Source organism: Podarcis melisellensis (assembly GCF_964234715.1).
Source record: "Podarcis melisellensis genome assembly, chromosome: 5".
Lineage (NCBI taxonomy): Eukaryota > Metazoa > Chordata > Lepidosauria > Squamata > Lacertidae > Podarcis > Podarcis melisellensis.
The window spans coordinates 17,106,822-17,125,837 of NC_138537.1; the positions used below are offsets into that span (position 1 = coordinate 17,106,822).

The 19,016-nt window shown below is 43.7% G+C and overlaps 1 protein-coding gene across 1 annotated transcript in view; it reads left to right on the top strand.

The window, feature by feature from the left end:
* The first annotated feature begins 4,289 nt into the window (after positions 1 to 4,289).
* ZBBX (zinc finger B-box domain containing) overlaps positions 4,290 to 19,016 on the top strand; it is a 42,424-nt gene continuing 27,697 nt past the window's right edge. Inside the window, exons 1-5 of the mRNA XM_081910922.1 lie at positions 4,290 to 4,444; positions 11,204 to 11,326; positions 11,676 to 11,789; positions 16,511 to 16,601; positions 17,465 to 17,513. Coding sequence (XP_081767048.1) covers positions 11,259 to 11,326; positions 11,676 to 11,789; positions 16,511 to 16,601; positions 17,465 to 17,513 — 322 coding nt within the window. The 5' untranslated portion in view covers positions 4,290 to 4,444; positions 11,204 to 11,258. The remainder of the gene's footprint in view (positions 4,445 to 11,203; positions 11,327 to 11,675; positions 11,790 to 16,510; positions 16,602 to 17,464; positions 17,514 to 19,016) is intronic.

The window sequence follows — 19,016 nt, forward strand, 5'->3', positions numbered from 1 at the left end:
GGAAGTGAGAGCTGGACCATAAAGAAGGCTGATCGCCGAAGAATGGATGCTTTTGAATTATGGTGCTGGAGGAGACTCTTGAGAGTTCCATGGACTGCAAGAAGATCAAACGCATCCATTCTGAAGGAAATCAGCCCTGAGTGCTCACTGGAAGGACAGATCCTGAAGCTGAGGCTCCAATACTTTGGCCACTTCATGAGAAGAGAAGACTGCCTGGAAAAGACCCTGATGTTGGGAAAGATGGAGGGCACAAGCAGAAGGGGATGACAGAGGACGAGATGGTTGGACAGTGTTCTTGAAACCACCAACATGAGTTTGACCAAACTGCGGGAGGCAGTGGAAGACAGGAGTGCCTGACGTCCTCTGGTCCATGGGGTCACGAAGAGTCAGACACAACTGAATGACTAAACAACAACAGGGAGCTGCTGAAATTTGATACCCAAGGTCTGCCACTGTGGACTCCCTCTGTCGGTGGTAGAGTCTCCTACGTTGAAGGTTTTCAAGCAGAGGTTTGGTGGCCACCTGCAGTGTCGGATTAAACCCTGCAGAGGCCCCTAGGCAGTCAAAATATTGGGCCCCACCCCTCATGCACGTGCTCTAGTGGGATAACATTGAACTAGGAAAGTTTGATTGTCATTTTCTTTCAAGATCAAATCAATATTACTTTGAGCTGTTTCCCGCGGGGCCCCTAAGCCAGTGCCAACTCTGCCTATTTGGTAATCCGGCACTGGCCATCTGTCATGGATGCTTTAGTTTAGATTCCTGCATTGCAGAGGATTGGATTAGATGACCCTCGGGGTCCCTTCCAACTCTACACTTCTATGATAGATTTAGCTGCAGTGGAGAATGCCAACTAAGGGGTTGTGCCAAAGGGTTCATTCAGAATATTAAGAAGCACCATAGCTCAGAGGTAGAGCATCTGCTTTGCATGCAGAACTCTGAGGTTCAACATCTGGCTGCTCGTGTAGAGCTGGGATTGTCTCCTGCCTGAAACCCCGGAGAGTCACTGCCAGTCAGTGCAGACAATACTTACCAACAGTTTGGCTCAGTATAGGGCAGAGCCCTACATCTGAAAATATACTTTTTATTTTTCCGTCTTTTGTTCTTAATAAAGATATTGAATGCAATCAGATCCACATCTTCTGTGTAACATTAGCGGAGAGCTGTTTGCAATCTGCTTTTGAGACATTTAATTTCACAACCTGAGTGCTTCTATATATATGCCACCTTCATTTCCAATTTATGTTACTTCCAGTTCATGTTTCTCAAGTATTCTTAAGGGTTTTATGTAGCTGCAGAATCACGTTGAGGTCTATTGTCTAGAGAGAGAGAGATTCTTTCAGCATTCGTTCCAGATTATCCAAGGATGCAATTCTCATCCTGCAGCCTGTATTGATTATTCTGCTGTACAGTTAAGAGGCTGGCGTATCCCTGGGTGAATGAAAAAGAATCCAGCTGCCCCCGTGCATTCAGGCAAGTAATTACCAGACACACAAAATAAATGAGTCGAAGAGACCTTTGATCAGACCAGGATCATTCACGAGAGCAAGTATAAACAGCTGACCCTCTCACGCCTTAGGTCTCTTCATATTCTTTCACGGGGAAAGGTGAGCAGAGCAGAATGTGCAAAGTGAATTAAGCTGCAATCCTATACCAACTCACTTACCTGGGAGGAAGCCCCATTGAGTTCAAGGGAGTTTTACTTCTGAGTAAACCAGCATAGCATTGAGCTATGAATAGGGTAAGAGACAGGGTTCCTGCATGTTTAATAGCTTTGCAGAAGAGGGAAATTCAGCAAACGTAATTTGTCATGCAAGATACACCTGCTTCGATTCTTTCTTCGCTGTTGAATGAAAGTGACCTATTCCTCGTTTATGTGTGGCCACCCAAGCTGCAAATTAGATGAACAATGGACTTACTCTAAATTAGGTCTGGCTCATAAAGAACATTGTTCTTTTATTTATTTCGCAAGATTATATACCACTTGATTGTAATAAAACCTCAAAGCAGTTTGCAGAAAGAATGAAATTACCAGTAAAAAAAAAGATGAAAACAACTATTTAAAACATACCAAAAATTAACTAAAATCAACGATAAGCTGAAAACCAGATTAAAATGCATGCCAACAACATTATACGTGTCTAAACAGGCTTGCGTGTTTTTAGCAGGTACCAAAGAAAGTACAGTGAAGGTGCCCACCTGATGTCAATAGGCAAGGTGTCTCAAAGTGCAAATGCTGCCACACTTCAGGATCAATTAATTACAACCACAGAACAAACAGACCACGAGTCACAAGGAACACCTTTATATATTGACACATGCAATCCTTCCGCAGCCAAAAATTCATTCTGTAAGGCACTTTGAATTTATTTTATGAAGGAAGGTGGTACGTATATGAAATCCAATAATAGTAATAGGTAAAGGTAAAGGACCCCTGGACGGTTAAGTCCAGTCAAAGGCGACTATGGGGTTGTGGTGCTCATTTCGCTTTCAGGCCAAGGGAGGTGGCGTTCGTCCACAGGCAGCTTTCCAGGTCATGTGGCCAGCATGACTAATCTGCTTCTGGCGCAACGGGACACCTTGACGGAAACCAGAGCGCACAGAAACACCGTTTACCCTCCTGCTGCAGCGGTACCTATTTGTCTATTTGCACTGGCATGCTTTTGAACTGCTTCCTTCCAATCGGCAAGCACAAGAGGCTCAGTGATTTAGACCGCAGCACCACCCGTGTCCCAATAGCAGTAATAACAATTGTTATGTACTGATCTGAATCCTAGAACAATAGGATCCAGAATGGAGCAGTCTGATTGGCCTGCAGGAGCAGCCCGGAATTAGCCAATCGCGCAGGGCCCATTGTGTAAATACAGTGGTACCTTGGGTTAAAAACTTAATTCATTCTGGAGGTCTGTTCTTAACCTGAAACTGTTCTTAACCTGAGGTACTACTTTAGCTAATGGGGCCTCCCACTGCCACCGCGCTGCAGCTGCACAATTTCTGTTCTCATCCTGAAGCAAAGTTCTTAACCCGAGGTACTATTTCTGGGTTAGTGGAACCTGTAACCTGAAGCGTCTGTAACCCGAGGTACCGCTGTAATGTATATATAGCTAGACGTTTTGGGGAAAGTTTCATTCATTGCTACTATGAGCTGAATAAAGAGCATGAAATTCACTCGACTCCAAGTATATTTCAACAATAACAAAAAAGACAATATAATAGTTTAAAAGGTAAATAGATGCCCTTCCAGAAAAAGCTTTCTTCCTGCAGGGATGCCAATATCACCCCATTGCACATGCAACTGGGCAGGAGTGCTGCTGTTGGGATGCTCCAAAGGTGGGGGAGGGAGAGTAAGGTGGCTTGGGAACCAACAGATCCTGAGTTGATTTCACTGCTGTTGTGCCTTGGTACTGGACCCGTCCTGGACCCAGTAGCTGCACCAGCAATCTTATGCTCCCCGCTGCCCAAATTTGCAGCAGGTGCCCATTGGAAGAGATGGGGTGGAAAGCAGGGCAGCCAGGGCCAATGACAGCTGGAACCAACAAATTCTAGCCTTGTCCCCATCTTCACACGCCCCCCTCCCGCTTTACAAGGGAAATACTATAAGAAGCAAGGAGCTGGTAGGCATTGTAAGACCCACTGAAGGCAGGTGGAGGTTTACTGGGGGCACAGTGAGGTTGGGAGGGCAACGCCCGCCCCCTGCCCTAATGGACCAACTCCCCTTGGGGGGCCCTGGGCAACCATGGAGACCAGGGAACTTGTGGATCTGGCAAGGTGGTGGTGAGGTTTGGCCCCCGCCTTAAAGCGAGATGTAGAATTGGGATGTTCCAAATGCACCAAAAGCGAATCAGAGCAGGCTCGGAAATAAAAAACCGGATCCTTCCACTCCCCCCACCCCCGGGCTCATTCTCTGTTCCACCCCCCCCCCGCTCTGCGGCATGGAACCTTCCGAAGCGCCGGCCGCGGCCACTTCCCCACCCCCGCTTTCCGAAGTGGAACGCGCCGCGTTGACCCGTTGCCATGGAGACCGGCGAGGCCCGGTCCGGCGCGTCGCTCCCGCCCTGCGATAGGAGGGATTCGAGGCGGCTGGTTGGGTGGGAGAGCTGCTCGTGCCGCTGCGGCGCTTAGTTCGCCCCTCTCCCGCCTTGGAGGCAGGTCTTGAGGGGTGGGGTGGGCGAAATGCTGGGCCGAGGGGGCAGCTGAGGGGTGTGGTGTGGTGGTGGGGGGCAAAATGGTTCTGCGGCTGCGTGAGGCGGGGGGAGCCGGCGGCCAAGAAAGGGTTAATTTAAAGGGGCGTCGGGAGTGTCGTCGGAAGGGCACCGGGTTATTCTTGGGTGGGGCGAGGCAGAGTTGGACTGGTAGAAGAGAACCCGCTCTGCATGCAGAAGCCACCCCCCCCCGTCCCTTTGCATGCAGAGCCTCATATCCTGGAGAGCTGCTGCCAGTCCGTGTAAGCAATACTGAGCTAGATGACGTGATGCCTTGATTTGGGATTTTTTTCCTTTTCTTTTTCAAGGCAGCTCCCCTGAAGTTACAGGGGTTCCTGCTGAAGGGCCAAACATGAAATACCTTCAGCCTAAAACCCCTGTTGGTAGGAACTAGAAAGCTTCACTTGCTACATTTCTGCAATTGGTGAATCCCACCCATGGGCGCAGCCAGATTTTTGTTAGGGTGGGTGCAGGACTTTGTGGGTGGGGGTGGGGGGAGTGCAGAACTGCCGTGATTGTCAATTAGTTAAGTATTTCTGTTGTTTTACTTGATCTAGGGTTGCAACTGCCCTCCCCCTTGATTAAGTCCATGATCCCAGCCCTGAAGGGTGGGTGTTGTTAGGCTGCCACCTTTCTTTCTCCTTCCCTCCCCAAGCTGGGCCTTTGGAATGGAACAGCTGCAAATCAGGCGGAAACCTAGTGGGTGAAGCTGGTGGGGTGTCTGGGGGGCTTTCCTTGTTGAATTTCTGCCTGCTGCAAATCCACTCTGAGGGAAAAATAAGGTGGTGAATCCTGGTGGCGAAGGGCATAGATGAAAAAGTTAACTTTCAGTAGTGGCTCTGGGAGATAACTTGCAGTGGGGTTGTCAAGTACCGGTAGATGGCGGAGTTAGGATTTGCAAGCAGCAAAGTGATCCTAGATGCATAAGAAGCTGTGCAATACCAGGCCAGGCACCCTTTGCCTACGGTCTAGCATCGTCAGCTCTGACTGGCAGCCTCTGGCAGAGAAGGATGTTTCTCTTCAAATGCCGCTTAATTCCTTTAATCGGAGATAACCAGCAATTTATTTATTTATAAGACCTTCCAAGGTGTGCAAGGCATCATACATGTTTTTTTTCCTTCCTCATTTTATCCTTACAGCAACCCTGTGAGATGGGTTAGGGTAAGAAACACAGACTGGACCGATGTCACCCAATGAGCTTCATGGCTGAGTGGGGCATTCAACTGGAGTCTTCCGTCTCTCTGCCCTAGTCTCATACACGCTTGCTGACTTCCTTCTGCATGCAGAAGATGTACTCTGGCCCTTTCATTTGCACATTCATTAAAACTTAGTGTTCAGTCTGTCCTGAATGCTTATGAAGGGTAGCAACAATAAATTGTTAATGTTTTAAAAATATGAAATATATAGCAAATCATAATCTCCCCAAAGAGCTTCAAAAATCTCAGTATTGGTGTGGTTGGAATTGTGACCCTTTTTATACATGGACCAGTTGGATAAAAGAATGCCTAATAACAGAGTGTTCCACTCTTGTAGAATACAGTCGTACCTTGTTTTGCAACCAGGATCCGTTCAGGAGCCCTGAATGCTAGACGAAAAGGATGCACAACAAAGCGCTGCTCTGCAAGGTGCCACTGTAGCTGTGACAAAGCCCTACTGAAACCCTTCTACTCCAGACTCACTCCTATTTCACCACCATGAGCAGTTCTGTCTTTCCTCATGCGTGCTCCCAGGAATTCTGTTTGGCACACAGAAGGTGCCTGGTTCAACCCCCAGAATCTCCAGGTAGGGCTGGGTGACAGTCCCATCTGAAATCCTGGAGAACTGCTGCCGGTCAGTGTGTAGACAATACTGAGCGAGCTGGGCCAGTGGTCTTGTAATTATATGTGTTCATAACCTGCAGAAAACCCAAATGTACCTAGCTCTCTCTACATTGTCGCATTTGAGTAGGGCACAGAATGAACATACAAAGCTGCATTTTATTGGATCATACTGTTGGCGGCGCTGTGGGTTAAACCACAGAACCTAGGATTTGCCGATCAGAAGGTTGGCGGTTCGAATCCCCGGGACGGGGTGAGCTCCCTTTGCTCAGTCCCTGCTCCTGCCAACCTAGCAGTTCTAAAGCACATCAAAGTGCAAGTAGATAAATAGGTACCGCTCTGGCGGGAAGGTAAACAGCGTTTCCATGTGCTGCTCTGGTTTGCCAGAAGCGGCTTAGTCATGCTGGCCACATGACCCGGAAGCTGTACACCGGCTCTCTCTGCCAATAAAGCGAGATGAGCGCCGCAACCCCAGAGTCGGTCACGACTGGACCTAATGGTCAGGGGTCCCTTTACCTTTTTACTGTTGGCCAATCCAATCCAATATGTTAACTCTCCAAGGGTTTCCGCTGCCTTATTACCTGTACGCTGCCTATGCTTTGTGGCAGGATATGCTGGGAATATAACATGAAGAGCATTTGTATGTAAAGCATATAGAGCACAGAACTGCAGCCCCCCTGCAACGTTGCCATATGCTGCTGCTGAGTCTAATGTTGCCATCTGGGAGGGGCTTAATTGACTGTTGCTTGCAAGAAAGGCAGATGTGTGCCAGGTTACTCCTCTGTCTGTCTTTCTTTCTTTCATAGACTTATTTCCATGTGCTTTTAAGATGGTAACGCAAGCCTTTAGACCTTTTGACTTGTTCCACCTAACACTCCCCTTCTGTGCCTGGTTACCAACTTTCTATTTTATTTTACAGAATTTTTTTCCTAGTTGCCTTCTTCAGATGTTTGATTTGCTGACATTAGCAGATGATGATAATAATTGTATTTTAACTGTTGCTTATTTATGTTGCTGATCAAGCTGCTGTAAAGGTGCAGATGAAGTTCAGGGTATTTTAGTTGACAAACCCATGTATGCCTCAGCACCTCGGGCTGAATTCTTCTTGCTTAAAACTTTATTTTTCAGTTTATGAAAATGCTTGTAAGCAACAGCTCCTAGCTTGCTTCCCACTTGCAGAATACTAACCTCAATTTCTAAGAGGCTAGTGGTAAGCCTCCATTCTTAAATGGTAATATGTAAATTATGTATATAGATAATGCAAATTGTTCACTCAAATCTTTTGGTCACTTAAGTATTGCAGAAGTTTTTGGAGATTTTCCGTTATGTATATCCCACTTTTCTTAAACAATTCAAAGTAGCTCAAAAGCAAGCTCAGTAAAAAAACAAAAACAAATAAATACACAGTGTAATAAGAATTACACATCAGCAGAGAGAAGAAAAATGAAATCGACAGACTATTATCCAGCCAATATAACCACAGAAAAGTAGAGAAGAATCCATATCAGAAAGAAGACGGAAAAGAGGGCGAACTAACCTTTCTGCAAAATCTCCTTAGAGAGCCAGGTTTTAAAGCTTCTGAAGGCAGCGATTGGGCCAGAGGAGCATCCTTGGGAAGTTCCAAGGGATGAAACAGGGATCTGCTAGTAGACACCTGTTAGAAAGTAGGGCCTTTGATGCGGAAGGGAATGAGTAAGAATAGGGGTTCTTTTCTTTTTTTTACGTTTGTAGTTTTGTACAAAAGAAACAGTTGCAAAGTGACTTAACCACACGAAGCACTACAATTAAACAAAACCAGATAATTTTAAACACCAAAATCCACACCATGCTCACCCAATAACATATTCAAGTCCTACTGCTAAATGGTGATCATCACTATGGGGCCAATATTACCATTTATTCTACATATTAATTCCTACACCTCTAATTCTGTTTATATATATAAGCTTAATCTAGTTGGATTAAACTACAGTACTCTAGTATATATATATATATATATATATATATATATATATATATATATGCAGGTTTTGGTGTCCTCGGGTGTCTTCCCGTGTAAAAGTTGGGGTGTCTAGGCGACGTTTCGACGAGGTCTCACTCGTCATCTTCAGGCTGGTGCTTTCGGCTTCTTGTTACTGGAACAGAGCAGGATCTCAGTGTTTGAGTTCCTATAAATACTGTTGAGGGGGTGTGGTGTATAGCCTCCAATGTTCTGGGCAGAGAGGAAGTTCCCAGGCTAGTGTGCCTTTTCTTCTTTTGTTCCTTAATTACTTGAGGGATATCTTGAGTGATTTCTTGAGTGATATCCTGAGTACCACTTAGGTGGGTCATTAGGTGTGGATTAGTTGCTAAAGTCTTTGTGTCTTGACCTCTTGAACTTTGTGAAGAGTACAGCCATCTTCTCAGAAAAACTCTTCACAAAGTTCAAGAGGTCAAGACACAAAGACTTTAGCAACTAATCCACACCTAATGACCCACCTAAGTGGTACTCAGGATATCACTCAAGAAATCACTCAAGATATCCCTCAAGTAATTAAGGAACAAAAGAAGAAAAGGCACACTAGCCTGGGAACTTCCTCTCTGCCCAGAACATTGGAGGCTATACACCACACCCCCTCAACAGTATTTATAGGAACTCAAACACTGAGATCCTGCTCTGTTCCAGTAACAAGAAGCCAAAAGCACCAGCCTGAAGATGACGAGTGAGACCTCGTCGAAACGTCGCCTAGACACCCCAACTTTTACACGGGAAGACACCCGAGGACACCAAAACCTGCATATATATATATATATATATATATATATATATATATATATTTGTCACGTGTATCCTGTATTCGTTTTTAGTGCCATATAGCTATTTTATTTATTTAAAATATATTTAGACATCTCTTCATTGTAGAACGATTTCACAGCAGCAGGGTACAATTTAAGTAATAATTGACGTGTACGTAAAGTAGGGTCATCATACTTCTGGGATTGCGATGATGGAATCGGCAAAATGTCCAGGTTTTGGAAACGCCCCCCCCCCCAATCTCAGTAACTTTCTTTGAACGATTCCCCGCCAAGAAAAAAACCTCAACAAATTTTTGTCTCGATTTTCACTTCTTGAAATATGGCGACCCTAATGTAAACGCAATGGCATATTAAGGAGAGAGAAATTAAGAGCCGCATCAAAATGGAACCAACCAGGAAGATGGCGCCGGTTCCATGGGTGATTCTGAGTCAACTCCCTGGGACAGTTTATTGTTGTACATTGTTTCTAAATTTAGTGTTGTATATTGTTTTAATTGTCTGTTTTAATCATATTTGCACAGCAGTTTTTAACATTGTGAGTGTTCTCTATTTAAGAGGCTTCTACTCTGTAGCCTCTTATAGTTGTTTTATCTGCAAGTCTTTTAGTTCTTAGGCTCTTACAGTTGTTTTAACTGCGTGTCTTTGTTGGTTTTTAGCTCTTATCTGTTTTAATTATTAATTTTTTATCCATCCATTATCTGTGTTTAATCTTGTATTTTATTCGGATGTTTTATGCCTGTTTCCTTGTCCTCATTTGCCCTAACAATTATCGGTCAAAAAATCCTAACTGCTATTTTATCTATATGCTTTTTTAAATCCTGGTCTGTGACCGTAATAAAGTTCATTCATTCATGTAACCAACCAATCTTTCAAAGGCCTGTGTGAGCGACAAAGTCTTTAACTGGTATTGGAAATTCAACAGTGTTGGCAGCTTCCATGAATGTGGAATTCCATGAGTCCTGCCCTATCCGTAATGACAAGGTTCTGCTTCCACTGTCAGAGGCAGCCAGCATTCCAGTTGCTGGGAACCACAGATGGAGAGATTGCTGTTGCATCTAGGTCCTGCCTTGGGGCTTCCCATAGACATCTAGCTCAGTGTTTTTCAACCACTGTACCGCGGCACACTAGTGTGCCGCGAGATGTTGCCTGGTGTGCCATGGCAAAAATTGAAAAATGCGAAAGATTTAAAAATAAAGTATTTTATAATTTTTCATATTTCTGTTTACTTAATATTTCATAATAAAGTAATTATAAAATACTTTCTTTGTGTTTATTTGATTCCTATTCAAGAGAATTACTTTATATATAGTCAATATAGGCACAGAGTTAATTTTTTTAACATTTTCTAATGGTGGTGTGCCTCGTGATTTTTTTCATGAAACAAGTGTGCCTTTGCCCAAAAAAGGTTGAAAAACACTGATCTAGCTGACCACTGAGGAGGGGATCTTAGGCTAGGATGGGCTTTTCGCTCGATCCAGCAAGGCTCTTCTGATGTTCTTGTGACAGTGATTAACAGAATTATGCTTTCTCATATAGTAAAGGTAAAAGTAAAGGTACCCCTGACCATGAGGTCCAGTTGCAGACAACTCTGGGGTTGCGGTGCTCACCTTGTTCTATAGGCCGAGGGAGCCAGCGTTTGTCTGCAGACAGCTTCCGGGTCATGTGGCTAGCATGACTTAAGTTGCTTCTGGCGAACCAGAGCAGCGCACAACAACGCCATTTACCTTCCCGTCAGAGCGGTACCTATTTATCTACTTGCACTTGATGTGCTTTCGAACTGCTAGGTGGGAAGGAGCAGGGACCGAACAACGGGAGCTCACCCTGTTGCGGGGATTCGAACCGCCAACCTTCTGATTGGCAAGCCCTAGGCTCAGTGGTTTAGACCACAGCACCACCAGTGTCCCTTGCGCCACCCACGTCCCTTTTCTCATATAGTAAGCACCCCCCAAAAAATCCTGTAACAGTAGCCGTGTTGCATCTGCTGCAGCAAAAAAGCATTAGAACAGTACCTAAACAAAAATTATATTTTTTAAAATTTTATTTTAAAACGATTTAGCATGTGTAGCATAATCCAGCTTTGTCCAGTTTGTCATATGCACAGGCTTAGTGGGGCTTTCTTATGGGTAAATACACATTGAACTAGCCTGTGCCTGCAATTCCCTGAATGCTTGTTTGGGAGAAAGCACTACTGAATTCATTGGGATCTACACCCAAGTAAAGACGATTTTAGCATGTTGCTGCATCATAGTTGCTATAGGGCTTTCTGTTCTTCGTGTGCCAAAATGAGTGATTGGCTTTCCTATTTCCCTTTTTAAAAATATAGTTGGAATTGGTAACAGGTTATGGATATTGCCTTTATTTATTTTATTTTTTTTCATTTCTGAGCAGATATCAAGTCTGTACAACTTGTTGCATTGCTGTAACTGTTTGACAATTGGCAATCATGAGTGTCAATGACTTTGTGATTCTCCCTGGTTCAAAAACTGGAGTCTCTGTAAAACTGAAAGCAAAGTAAGTTCATTTCCTGTAACTGTCTCGTGTGCTTCGATAATCTATTGGCTTTTTATGTGCACCATGAAAGCAAGCTATTCATAACTATGAACAGAGCAATCACCTGCATGATGAGTTCAATGGTGTTGTTGTTGTTTCTACACACCTAGTTATGTATGTGTAGGATTGCAGCCTATGGCTACTGTCATAAAATAATTTGCTTGGGAGTTACTTCTGTTGAAACATATGGGATTTGCTTCCAAGTAAATGGGTTTAAAATTGCTTGTTTCTGAACCATGCTGATCATATTATATTGCATACGGGAGGAGGAAAATCTGAATTTGGTGTTTGAACTTAAATCTCTCTTCAGAAGTATACGAGAGCTGCAGTTGGAGAAGGTTCAGCTGGAACTTGAAAATAAAGAGATGGAGAAGACACTTCAGCAGCTACAATCAAACATGAGCAGAGAAAAACAAGAGAGAGAGTAGGTGAAATTTAATGATTTGAAATTAAGAGTGATGATTCTAGTGAACCCCTGCTCCCCCGACCCCAACCCCTCACTTTTGGGGACTGGGTTGAGTTATATTCCTCAAGAGTTCTTTCTTGAATTATTATTTAATTCCAAACTCCACCTTTCTGCTGTTTGCACCCGAAGTGTCTTTCAGTGCAAGAAATCTACACAGGAAAAGATATCACCATCTTAAAATACATAACAACATAACTTTAATAAAATGGAGCAGGTAGATAAGATCGGTTGAAACAAACAGCAGCCAATTAAAATTGCCAACCTCCCCATTTTCAGTTGGATAACAGCTGTAAGATTTCACATTGCTTTTGTGCTTTTCCTTTTTTTAAAAAAAAAACCCCAACCAATAGCTTGTGGCATGGTTTCCCCCTGACACTTATGTTCACTCCCCAGTGGTGCTCTATGCTCAGCTGGAAGAAGTCTAAGTGAAAACTTCCAATTGTTCTTCATCTGGCCGTAGGGGCAAAGAGGATTTTAAACTGAAAAGTGGCTTGCCTATTCATCTGTGCCAGCAGCAGTTGTATAAGCATCAAGATAACCCCCAACTATGTATCTGCTTCTGCCCTGTGCTGGCACATTGCTTTGTAGAATTGCAGCCTTTGTCTTTTGCTGCTGTTGGGATTTTGATACCAGAATTCAATTTCAATCCCCGCTCTCACCCAATGAACTCTGTTTGGTATTCTTTCAGGGTGCTTCATTGTTCATGAAACGGTCATTATCTTTTAATAGAATCTCAATTCTATATGAGTTTTAAGTGCATATGCATGCATTTACAAAAAAACACAAGGAAGTTGTAATTGTTCTGTATTTGATAGAATCCATTTAGGAAGTCAAAATGTTCTGCAGACAAAGCACAACGCTGAATATCTGTAACTCTTCTCTTCAATTCCGAGAGCCACTTTTATTAACCTCTCTGTATCTGTTTCTCTTTCTCGGTAATGTGAATAATAATGCTAACTTTCCTCTCTCAGAAGAGCTTTGCAAGGGTGCAGTCATTAGTGTTCTGCTGCGCTTAACAAGATATATGGTTCTGTTTAAGTGTTAAGTGTTGCTAATTGCCTTGGATCATAATCATTAATTTCTGCATCCTTTCTCAGAACATTTAATGCTGGATTCTAGCTAGGAGAAGCTCATTTTTAAAAAGCAATGGCACTTCATTTTTTAGTTCATGATAATTTGTTTTGCTGTTCATTTGCAAAGGAGCAAAATAGTACTGGAACTGGAAGCAACTAATATTCTCTAAATGGGATTTTTCCCAGTACAGTCATACCTCAGGTTGAATGTGCTTCAGCTTGAGCGCTTCCGGGTTTCGCCACTCACGCATGCGCAGACGCTCAAAATGGCATCATGCGCGGAAGCGGCAAAACGTGACCTGCAGTAGTGTCTTATGTTCTGTTCAGGATGTGAACGGGGCTCCGGAACAGATCCCGTTCGCATTCCAAGGTACTGTGGTGCCTCACAAGACGAAAATAATTCGTTCCGTGAGTCTCTTCGTCTAGTGGTTTTTTCGTCTTGCGAAGCACGGCCATTAGCGGCTTAGCGGATTAGCGCTATTAGCAGCTTAGAAAAAAGGGGGGGGGGGACTCGCAAGACGTTTTCGTCTTGCGAAGCAAGCCCATAGGGAAATTCGTCTTGCGAAGCACCTCAAAAACGGAAAACTCTTTCATCTAGCAAGTTTTTCGTCTTGCGAGGCATTCGTCTTGCGGGGCACCACTGTACCACTGTATGTTAACAGTGTATTGAAGGTTGGGAAATGCTAGGTTTAAGAATCCTGTAATTTGCAGTGGATGTGAGGGAAAATGGTCAGGAAATCATGACTAGCTGGGGGAGAAAGGCTTCCGTAATTCATAAAGCCACCTAGTTTAGTAATATCAAAGGCTTGAACCCAAGGACTTCTTGATTCATACCTTACTCAGCCTTATAGTCATAGTCACCATGCTACATCTAGGAATATCAGATAATTCTAACAAAATTCAGGAACAGAAATGGCTGGTGTTCATTTAGTTGTCCCATCTTCAGAACGGAGACCAATCCATTCTGAATGCATTCCTACCCCTTTTGCATTACATTTTTTTTCTGCATTGAAATGAATGGGGTGAACTAACATAATGACAACGTAGTTTTGCCACAGTTCACAACAAGACAGATAATGGAACTGCAATAGAACAGAAAAAGTACTGCATGTGATGAGTACAGGGCAGAACAGAAAAGAATGCCTTCATACATCCTTAGCTATACCCAGTGCTTTTCCCCCCTAATTTTTTTTAAAAGGGTATAGTGTTACCTCGAGTTAAAGCTGCTTCAGGTTACAGATGCTTCAGGTCACAGACTCCGCTAACCCAGAAATAGTACCTCGGGTTAAGAACTTTGCTTCAGGATGAGAACAGAAATTGCGTGGCGTGACCTCCAGAACAAATTAAATTCTTAACCCGAGGTACCACTGTACAGTACTCTCATTTCCCTGCTCATATTGAAATACTGCCCCTCAAAGAGGCCAAACTTAGATTTATAAAATGTTTAGGGGTATGCGTACCGCTGCGTACCCCCAGAAGAAAAGCACTGGGTAGATCAATGCATCTAGTTTGATGCTTCTGTCTGGTGCAAAGACACAACTAGTGACATCCGCTGATGGTCAACCAGCTTGGCAGTACAAATCAGTGGGGCTTTTAGTTTTTATTCTCCTCTGGGCTCCCAACATCTGCAAGGAAGGCTCCTTCAACCCATTACAGATTTCTTTTTGGGGGGGTGGGGGGTGGGGGTGGAGAGGATGCTACCCGCTATTTAATGTAAATTACATAACATACATAACTTTTTGCATAACTTATGTAACTTTACATTCATTTCAAAGTAAAAAAAGAAATCACAATAATCTAAAAACAGTGATCAATTATGTATTGTTTGTGTTCTTAAAAACAACAGTGTGAATGGATACAGAATGCATTTGCTTGGCTGATTTCTGCAGCAATTTGCTCTTTCTTTTCTGTTTTTGTTTTAATTATCTGACATCCTTTGATGAAGCAGCAGGCCCACCTCCCTCTCCAGCCCTTCCTTAAACAGAAAAAGCTTCATTGCACCAATGGTTGGTGCTGCTTTAATTGTGAGGAGAAGCCGAGGCCTCGGCATGGCTGCAAATGGATGAATTTGCTCCCAGTCCCTTCATGCCAGTATTGGGAGGATAGAGTAACATCCTTTGCCCTGTCAGGCATGATGAAAGTCGCATGAGGGGAAGTGGGGTCACCTTGCAAGTCCTGATCGCTTAGGTGCATCACTGTCTCCTGCCCAGAGGGTGAAGACTTAGAGCCTCCTATGCATGTAGAGCAGGCTTCCTCAACCTTGGCCCTCCAGATGTTTTTGGCCAATAATAATAATAATAATAATAATAATAATAATAATAATAATAATTTATTATTTGTACCCTGCCCATCTGGCTGGGTTTCCCCAGCCACTCTGGGCGGCTTCCACAGAGACCAAAAATACACTAAAATGTCACACATTAAAAACTTCCCTGATGTCTTCTGAATGTCAGGTGTTTATCGCTTTGACTTCTGATGGGAGGGCATTCCACAGGGCGGGTGCCACTACCAAGGAGGCCCTCTGCCTAATGAGGGAACCACCAGAAGGCCCCGGCGCTGGACCTCAGCGTCCGAGCAGAACAATGGGGGTGGAGACGCTCCTTCATGTATACTAGACCGAGGCCGTTTAGGGCTTTAAAGGTCAACACCAACACTTTGAATTGTGCTCGGAAACGTACTGGGAGCCAATGTAGGTGTTATGTGGTTTCCGCGGCCGCCCCCAGTCACCAATCTAGCTCCCATGAGCTCTAGCTAGCATGACCAGTGGTCAAGGATGATGGGAATTGTAGTCTCAAAACAACTGGAGGGCCAAGTTTGAGGAAGCCTGATGTAGAGTAAAACTGGCCCACCTTCCTTTCCTGGGGCTGCATCCCAGCGGTGAGAGGGGAAAGTGGACGGGACAACAGATGTGAGCCTTACCTTTGTACAGTGGACTTCGTTTGAGTTATGGACAGCTGTATTTTTACACACCTCCCTCCAGGCAAGCACAAGGATTATTGCAGTTCAATGGCACATTCTGGTAAAGGAAAAGCACTTCAGGGGTGTCATGGAAGCAGGACCAGGGTGAGGTATGGCATGGGAGAGACCCAGAGGGCAGCTAGGGAGGCCTGGAGGGCAGCATTCAGCCCCTTAGGCCTGAGTTTCTGCATTCCAGTTGTGGAGACTCCCTGCATAGTATAATAATATTAATTGCACTCCACTCTCCCTCTTGTGATTTTCAGTATGTGAACAAAGAATGCCGGAATAGGTCTTCTTTTTTATTGATGTTATTCCTATTATTCAAAAATAGCATAGGAGCCAGCTAAGACAGACACACTCATTTTAATTAATACATGAGCAGTAATAACAATAATGAATGCAGCAGCAGGCCATACTAATGGGCCACGAAGGCCTCAGTTGTGCCAAAAACACATTACAGCTGGTGTTTGTCAGATTTCTATTCCAAAGGTAAAGAATCTAGGAAACCACCCCCTCCCCCAATACTTCTGTTTCCCTGTTTTTAGAAGTTTACCTTTGGTATTGGCAGGGTAGGGGGAAAGGAGAGCAGTAAAAATTTCTCTTCTTAATCTGAAAGCATGTACAAATGCAGTTTTGGAACTTTTATAGACGAGCAAGTGGATATCGCTGGAAATCAGGCCAAGCTGGCCTGGGCATGCAGCCCCAACTGTTGTTGCAGAACAAAGAGAATGTTGGAAAGGTAAGACTCTCACTAGAATTCCAATAAGGTAGGCTTATTGTAACTTAGGGCTTTGTTCAAAAGGTTGCTAACTCTGCAAAGCCATTAATTGAACTGTTTTCCCCATCTCTGTTATACCACCTTTAAAGGAAATGGAGAAGGGCGATGTTTTTTCTCTCTCCTATGAAGAAGTTTGCTTCGAATATTGCAGAAACCACCTAAAAATGACCCATTAGCTTGTAGCTTCGTTGAATTTCAGGGTTATTTTCACCAATGAGAAACACTTCAGAATTATTATGCCTTTATTCCACGTTATGCTTTTTTGTTCCTGGGTATGTTTTCATTGTTCATTTTATTTTTCTTTCGTTCTTGCTGTTCTGCCAGTGTTTTTCTGTCCACCAGCTGCTGCTGCAATTGCACAATGAGAGAAAAAAGGTTTTCAAAGTTGTTACATATGCAAGGCTAGCAGTGGGGGGAATAAGACACTGTATTTGCAGTTATTGATGTACTTGATAGTATTTTCCAGCCCTCCTAGGTTGATTCATATGGCGACTTTTGAGGATTTTTTTTTTTTAAAAAAACCATTTTGGGTAGTATTTTTTTTTTAATCAACCAGCACTGAATGTGAATCAACCTTTTGGAGAAGCAATCTTCTGAGCACGGTTGTGCATCCAGATTCTGATTTTCTGGGCCGCATTGTAAAATGCTTCAAAACTGTCTGTTGCATGATGTGGAAATAAGTCTGACTACTTGGACAACTATATTCCACATGCATGCTAACATGAGATGAATAGAAAACAGTCAGTATGACCAAAAATGACATTAAAATCAGCCCAGATTTTAAATCATGTCTAACATAACTCTTTGTTTTTTATTTTAACTAGGTTTCATCAGGCAAGATAAAACTAAGAATACTCAAAGAACAAATTCCAGGTAAAAGGATGCTAGTGTTGGAAAAACTGTTATAGGAATATAGATAATTGCCTTGTACCAAGTCAGACCAGTGTTCCATTTCGCTCAGTATAGGCAACACTGTGTGGCAACACTGTCTGGCTCTATAATAATAATGATAATTTATTATTTATACCCTGCCCATCTGGCTGGGTTTCCCCAGTCACTCTGAGCGGCTCCCAACAGAATTAATGATAATAATAATAATGAAATGATAAAACATCAGCCATTAAAAGCTTCCCTAAACAAGGCTACCTTCAGATGTCTTCTAAAAGTCAGATAGTTGTTTATTTCCTTGACATCTGATGGGAGGGTGTTCCACAGGGCGGGCACCACTACTGAGAAGACCCTCTGCCTGTTTCCCTGTAACCTCACTTCTCGCAGTGAGGAAACTACCATAAGGCCTTCAGAGCTGGACTTCAGTGTCTGGGCTGAACGATGGGGGTGGAGACGCTCCTTCCTTCTGAGAGCCAGTGTAGGTCTTTCAAGACTGGTGTTATATGGTCTCGGCGGCCACCCCCAGTCACCAGTCTCGTTCCCCGAGTTCACGAGGCTCGTTTGACGGCAACAAGAAAACCAAGCCTTTAGTTTCAAAGGCTCGGTTTTGTGGAATACTCTTGCCAATAGAGGTTCAACCGACACCTTCTGTTTTGACTTTTAAACATTCACAGAAAAAAATTCTGTTCTGTCAGGCTCATGCAGGCAGTTGCGAATACATCTTTCAACAATAGTTTGTTAGTTTTCGAACTTAAAATGTTTATATGGCTGTTTGGTTTTACATAAACAGTGGTCCCTCAAAAGTCAAATGGAATCCATTGTGGTAGTCCGTTTGACTTCCAAAACATTTGGAAACCAAGGCGCGACTTCTGATTGGCTGCGGGAAGCTCCTGCAGCCAATTGGAAGCTGCGTCAGATGTTCGGGTTCCAAAGAACATTCGCAAACTGGAATACTCACTTCCGGGTTTGCAGCATTCGGGAGCCAAAACGTTCGACTCACAAGGCATTTGGGATCCAATGTACGACAGTATACTGCTGTAAACCGCTCTGATACTTTTTATGAGTAGTGATCAATAAATATTTTTATAAATAAGGCAAGCGTACCTGGATGGCGTGGGGGCAGGGCATCAGTGTGGTTAGGGCTACATGGATGCAATGGGGCAGCCAATTTGCTGCATGGCCCCAACCTCACCACCATCCAGGGAAGCTTTAGTGACACCTGAGTCAGGAGAGCAGATCTAAGGGTCTCTCTTACCACACCAGCCATTATTGTTAAAATGAGTTGCAGTTAAGTAATAAAATTGTAGCCTGAAGTCTTTGCCTGGGATGTTTTTATCTGAACACAAACAAGCTCTTGCCTTGTTACTTCATTTCTATCTAGTGATCTAACAGTATCCTATAAACCTGTGGGTTTTAATTCTCTGAGTCCACATGTGCACTGTGGTTTGTCCAGATGCTTCCACCTCTTATCCAGAGCATTCCCCATCG